This window comes from Triticum aestivum, chromosome 3B (genome assembly GCF_018294505.1).
Source record: "Triticum aestivum cultivar Chinese Spring chromosome 3B, IWGSC CS RefSeq v2.1, whole genome shotgun sequence".
NCBI lineage: Eukaryota > Viridiplantae > Streptophyta > Magnoliopsida > Poales > Poaceae > Triticum > Triticum aestivum.
The window spans coordinates 456,793,715-456,800,051 of record NC_057801.1 but is presented as its reverse complement, the minus strand read 5'-3'; the positions used below and the strand labels follow the sequence as shown (position 1 = coordinate 456,800,051).

Here is a 6,337-nt window from a genome sequence, read left to right as displayed (position 1 = left end):
CTTCCCTGCCTGCCGGGCAGCGTGCATCCTTTGACAAAATCATTCCGCCGGATAAATCCGGATGGTGGCCAACCGTGACAGACTTCCTCAACAGCCGCCCTTCCCGCCGCTCATCTGCCCTGCCGCCGCAAATCCAACGGCCCATACCTGCACACGTCATAGCACGAGTAAGAAAATACAGCGAACCCAGGAACCGCACGGCACTCGGTCAGAAGCGGCTTGCTGATGAATCAAGTCCGGTCAGCGGGGCAGACTCCGGACACGAAAACAAAGCAGCACCAATTCCCGCCTCTTTATAAACCCGACGCGAGTGAGCCACCAAATCACACAGTTCTGTCGTCGCGGCCTACAACCGGGGAAAGCACAAACAAGCCGAGCGCCAACACCATGAGGACACAAGCTGTCGTGCTCGCCTACTCGCTGTTGGCATCCGCGCTGCTGTGCAGGTGCGCCGCGGCCTCGCCGGCGTTCATCGTCGGGAAGCTCGTCATGGGCGGTGAGTATTCAGTCGTACACTGAGAACTGACCAATCAGTTTGGGTACGATCGACTAGCGTACTTACACATGTGTTTGTGTTTTGCAGGGGTGGAGTTACGCCGTCCCATGATCGACACCATGACGGCGAATCAGTCTGCACCACTGCAACTTTCGATGGCGGCGAGCGATGGGCATGTGAATGGACTCCAGCTGAACTGGTTCTCCTTGCTCCCGGAAATAACCTCACAGCTGGGCCGGAGCCATCCTCTTGCGGAACAAGGGATAGTGCTCGATCACCTGCTCGTGTTTTTGGTGCTCTTCGTTGTGTACATTTTCCGCTGATTTCGAGGCAGTTCCAAATCTTCTCCGGTTTATACTCAGATGTATTATATGTGCTGTGTACTATATTTAATGTCCTGCGCAAGCAGTAGAACTAATAATAATCTGATACTCCCGTTTTTTATATAAAGCGTATTTATTTTTTAATAAAATTTCACAATGTAAGATGCATTTCTTCTAACTCCTCAACATTTTATTTCTAGCGCTCTAGAGAAAAGGAAAAATATCTTTCCCCTGATTGCATGTATTTCTCTTTTTAAAGAAAAAAAGGAAAATGTCTCGGTTTTGATTGCGTGTATCTCTTACTACTTTCCAAGCATAAATGATTAATTGCTACTAATCAATGATTTAGCCAAGGTTATTTTTGTCCTAACTTGTGTATAATTACGTGTCTTGGTCACCGTGCCAAAATTATACATCTTAAATAAAGGAATGGACGGAGTATGTTAAGAGCAACTCCAGCACATGTATCCATTTCGTTCGCCGCCGTCCGTTTGGATCGCCGCGGACAAAAGTGCTGACCCCACGCGCTGACCCATTCCCAAAATGTCTTCACTTCACGTCAGCGCGAACCCATTTTCGGCCCAAATTTGCGGCTGAAATGCATCGGCGCGGATGCGAAGCGGATGCGCCGCGCACTCTCGGTCTCCGTCGCGTCCCCACCTGGCAGTCGCCCAACTATCGAGGTCGTCTTTATTAATGACGACCGCCGACCACGGGCCCACGCATCAGCGACGGCGGTCGACCTTTTTTAATCCGAGCGTGCAGTGGGGCGGCGTCCTCATCCGCTTCCAGACGCCCTTGTCCTCATCTCGCCACTCACTGTGCTCCCCCGTCGGCGATAAAACCTAGCCATCGCCATGGGCTTCTTATCCGACAAGGGCAAGGGCAAGGCCTCCATCGCCCCTTCCCCCCACCTCTGTCGGCATCTTCCCGCCGGCCTCAGTTGCGCATCAACGTCCCAGTGCACCAGGCAAAGTGGCACTGAGAGCACCGCGTCCCCCTCCCATATCCCGACGTGATGCTGCCACACGACTAGCACTTTGATCCGGAGAGGATCCCCAGTGCCGGTGGTGCAGCGGTCTGCGCAGGCACACGCGAACGAGGTGCGGCGCCGACGGCAGCTGCTGAAGCCGGAGCAGGGCTGCAACCACGCCTACGCATCCGACTCTCCCGCTTGGGAGCAGTTGTTCGCGTTCGACCACGAGGAGGCTAGGAGGCGCGACGTCCGCGACCTGCGGCATGTCTCTCCCACCACCAACCCTCGTCGTGCGTGACGAGGACCAGGAGGCGGAGGCCACCTACCAGGCGGCGCTGGCAGCTGCTGTCTGTGAAAGTGAGGAGGAGGAGGCGTACCAGGCGCGCATGCCGGAGGCCATGGCGCTCTCCGCGGACGGCGACTGGGTCGTGCGGCCGTTGAGGCCGCCGTCCCCCGTCAAGGCCGAGCCGGCACCGACAGCCATCGAGCGCTACTCATGGGACGGGGTAGTGCACGAGTGGGTCAGCGCACCACCGTTTGGGTATGGGGCGACGCAGGGGCAGAAGTAGGCCTACCTGGAGAACTCGGGCTGGCGGAAGAGCACCGCGAGGGAGAGCGGCTCAAGCAGCTGGAGCGCGACGCGAAAGAGGAGCGCCGCGAGGCGGAGGAGGAAGAGCGTCGTGCTCGCGGTGGGGCAGCCCAGCCGGCAAACAACGTCGCCGCAACCTGGGAGACAGCGTTCCCCTGGGCTGGCCCGATGCAGACGCTCATCAACCTCACCGGCCCTGACGACGACGACGAGGACGCTTTGAACAACACTCCTCCTCCTTGTTTGTAGGTTTATCTAATGTTTTAACTCAATGTAAAAGTGGACTCGTGGTCTCCGTCGGCCTTTGTGGCCCATTAATGTTTAATTTAGGTTTTTCATTTTAAAAATTTTTGTGTTCTTTATTTTTTTCACACGCGCACTCAAAAATGGGTCGGGCCAGCATTGGGCGTAAGCGCCGGCCAAAATGCAAAAGCGGACATGGGTGTCCGCTGGGCCGACCCAAACAAAGAAAAAACGGACAAAATCGCCGTTCGTTTGGATCGGCCGGTTGGAGTTGGTCTAATATGAAAATGTGGTAGTACATTTGTTTTCTATTTTCTCCAAGTAATTGTCAGGAACGTTGAATTTCATTAAGAAGTAGAAGTAATATTTTTGGACTAAACCCTTTGTAACTAAACGCGCCAAAAACCGCCGCATCACTCTCATGACCGACATGGGAAACTGTCAGTGTCAAAACCGGCAGATCTCGGGTAGGGGGTCCCGATCTGTGCGTCTAAGGCTAATGGTAACAGGAGGCAAGGGACACGATGTTTTACCCAGGTTTGGGCCCTCTCGATGGAGGTAAAACCCTACTTCCTGCTTGATTGATATTGATGATATGAGTAGTACAAGAGTTGATCTACCACGAGATCGTAAAGGTTAAACCCTAGAAGCTAGCCTATGATGATTATGATTGTGTTGTGTCTCTAAGGACTAAACCCTCCAGTTTATATAGACATCGGGGGGGGGGGGGGGGCTAGGGTTTACACACAGTCAGTTACAAAGAAGGAAATCTATTATCCGGATCGCCAAGCTTGTCTTTCACTTAAAGAAGAGTCCCATTCGGACATGGGACGGAGTCTTGAGTCTTGTATCTTCACGCTCGAATAGTCCGGACAAAGTGTATAGTCCGGCTGTCCGGATACCCCCTAATCCAGGACTCCCTCAGTAGCCCCTGAACCAGGCTTCAATGACGATGAGTCCGACGCTAGATTGTCTTCGGCATTGCAAGGCGGGTTCCATCTCCGAATACTCCAAAGTAATTTATGGAACACTTCAAATCATGTCCGGATTGTGTCCAGCTTTGCGAGATAATTTCCGCACACCTCCATAGAAAGCATAGTACTTCATAAATTTGATCTGCTGGTAATTTTTGCACGGTGTGCTCTTACACCGTAGTCTGGTCCAACACGAACCGGTTTTTTTCTTAGCCTGCCTCGATACACGTCGCGAGGCGGTTTTATTGGCACGCCCTGCCAAAGTAGAGATCGTGTCCCCCTTATCGCGGGATCTTCCATTGATACGGGCGTGCACAACCCCACGACGACTGTTGGTATGACTCCGTGTTTTTAGATAAGTCCCGAGCGGTTACGCTGAGGACGCTTGATATTCACCCCCCTTTATAGAGGGGCCGAGGCCTATCCCTCTTTTCTACCACGCTTGCATCTTTTCGCATCTCGAGTTCCAACACCCGAAGCCCAGGCTTAAGCCCTCCGGATCTTCAATCATGTCCGAACCCAACCTTCAAGGCCGGTAGGTGGCTTCCTCTATCTCAGAGGAGGATATCGTGAAGCTTAGGGAGGTCGTATACCTGACCGCCGACATTCGGCACAGGCTCCCTGCTCCGGGGCAGATCATCCCTACTCCCTAGCCCAATGAGAGCGTCGTATTTGTTTCTCACTTCCTCCGCGGCTTAGGCCTTACTCTTCATCCCTTCGTGAGAGGGCTTATGTTCCACCACGGGCTAGATTTTCATGATCTGGCTCCAGACGCCATCCTTCATATCTCGTCGTTCATCGTTGTGTGCGAAGCTTTTCTCCAAGTCACCCCTCACTTCGGCTTATGGCTCAAGACTTTCAATGTGAAGCCGAAGATGATCGAGGGGCGACACGCGGAGTGCGGAGGTGCTGTAATAAGCAGGAACGCTGATGCTCCATGGCCAGAGGGTTCCTTCCCGGAGGTGTCCGATCTGTGGCAGCGGAGGTGGTTTTACATCATGGCTCCCAGAGGCACAAAGTGGGTGGCTGTCCCTGACTTCCGTTCTAGCCCTCCGCCTCAGCTGGCGTCATGGGACAACGTAGGACAGGATTGGGGGCCTGCTAATGATGTACCCACGATGGAGAGCCACATACGGGAGCTTCTCGAGAGGGACATCAGCTTCGTAAGCGTAATTCAGGTAATGCTAATCCGACGGATCTTGCCGTGTAAACGCCAGCCTCTCCGGATGTTGGAGTTCAATCCAGAAGGTCCGCGGACTATTCAGCACTTCTTCGGCGTCACGCTCGAAGGAATGTGTAAGTTATTCTTTGGACCACAACTAAAGTGTTCGGACACCACCGAGGATGTGGGCCTGAGCTGCAATCGCCCAGATACCCAAGTAGGCAACCCAGAAACCGAACACTTTGTTTATTTTTATCATAACATTATTCTGAAAATCCTCCCTGGCCAGGAGTGGCTTAGCAAGGCGGAGAGAATTAGGTGTCCGGCGCCACTTCCCGAAGGCTCGCCTAGCCCTACCATAGCCAAGATGCTTGGTCGGGTGCTAAGGAAAGTGCCCTCGGGGAAAGACGAAGGGAAGAACAGAGAAGCAGAACTTCACACATTGCACATTCAAATCGGGGGAATTGCTACCTCCCCAAAGGAGGATAGTTGGGGAGGGGAATCTAAGGCCTCCTCCCTCGCGGGAAGAAGAGGGCCGCCTCCGAAGATTTGGAGCCGGAGGTGCCCAAACAAGGGAAGAAAGCTTCACCAGGGTGCCCTGCCCCGAAGGGTGTCCTCACCGCGCCATGCCCGCCAACGGGCCAGCCCTCAGCTGAGCTGTAAGTTAACTGTAAATATGAAGGTACTGCTTCCTTTTCCAAGAACAATAAACCGGATCCATTCTTTGCAGTCCGGCTAGCAGCTCTTCTCGACAGAGTTCGTCGTCGGGGGATCTCCTTCCAGAGATGATGGAGAGTGAGATCCCACCAACCTGTCCGCCTCATGAGGCGGGCGACCCCGAGGTGTCGTCACGGAGGAGTCCAGATTTGCCGAAGCCAGAAGCTAATACTTCGACCGCCTAGAGCCCGGAGCGTTCGGCTCCCACGGGGGGCGATAAGGAGGGTCCGACACGGTTCGGTGTCCGGCCGGACACACTGACGGGCCTTCTGGAGCGAGCTGCTCTCCCGGAGGAGCACCGTTCATTAATGAGCATGGTGCTTGAGAAGATTTCATCTGCCACCAGCGGGTTGAATGAAGCTTTTACGAGCCTGCTCAGAGGCTTTGAGGTATGTAATGAAAATGCATAATTTTTGACTGTGACGTGTGCGCTAGGTGTGCTCCATATGGATAGTAGCCCTTGAGACTCTGGTTGCCAGCCCTAGGCGGCAAACGGAGGATCACATTTTTAAGTAATGATCGCGCTGTATTTATGCGCAGGTGTCTAAGGATCCGGCAGCTGACCAGTCTGTTGAAGTTTCCGAACTGAGGAGGCAGATTGGAGTTATTGATGCCGACATCACGCTTGTGAACGAGCGGATTAACGAGTCACAAGGTATGTGCTCTGCTTTCCTTATTATTTATAGGAAAAATTGAAAGGAGTATAATATTGATGTGATATGCTTGGACTGCAGATGGTGCTGCTGCCGTGGAAGCCCTGAGGGCGGAACTTGCCCTGGCCAAGGAACAAGTTCGGGCTAGCAATGCGGCTGCCCTAAAGGTGGCCGAAGAGTTGAGAGCCGAACAGGCTGCTCATC

General features: G+C 53.6%; 1 protein-coding gene across 1 annotated transcript; it reads left to right on the top strand.

Annotated features, from left to right (window-relative positions):
• Positions 1–341: 341 nt before the first annotated feature.
• LOC123065519 (uncharacterized) lies at positions 342–1,005 on the top strand. Its single transcript, XM_044488779.1, has 2 exons — positions 342–496; positions 584–1,005. The coding sequence occupies exons 1-2, from the start codon at positions 388–390 to the stop codon at positions 817–819; spliced, it is 345 nt and encodes a 114-aa protein (XP_044344714.1). The 5' UTR covers positions 342–387; the 3' UTR covers positions 820–1,005.
• The last annotated feature ends 5,332 nt before the right edge of the window (positions 1,006–6,337 follow it).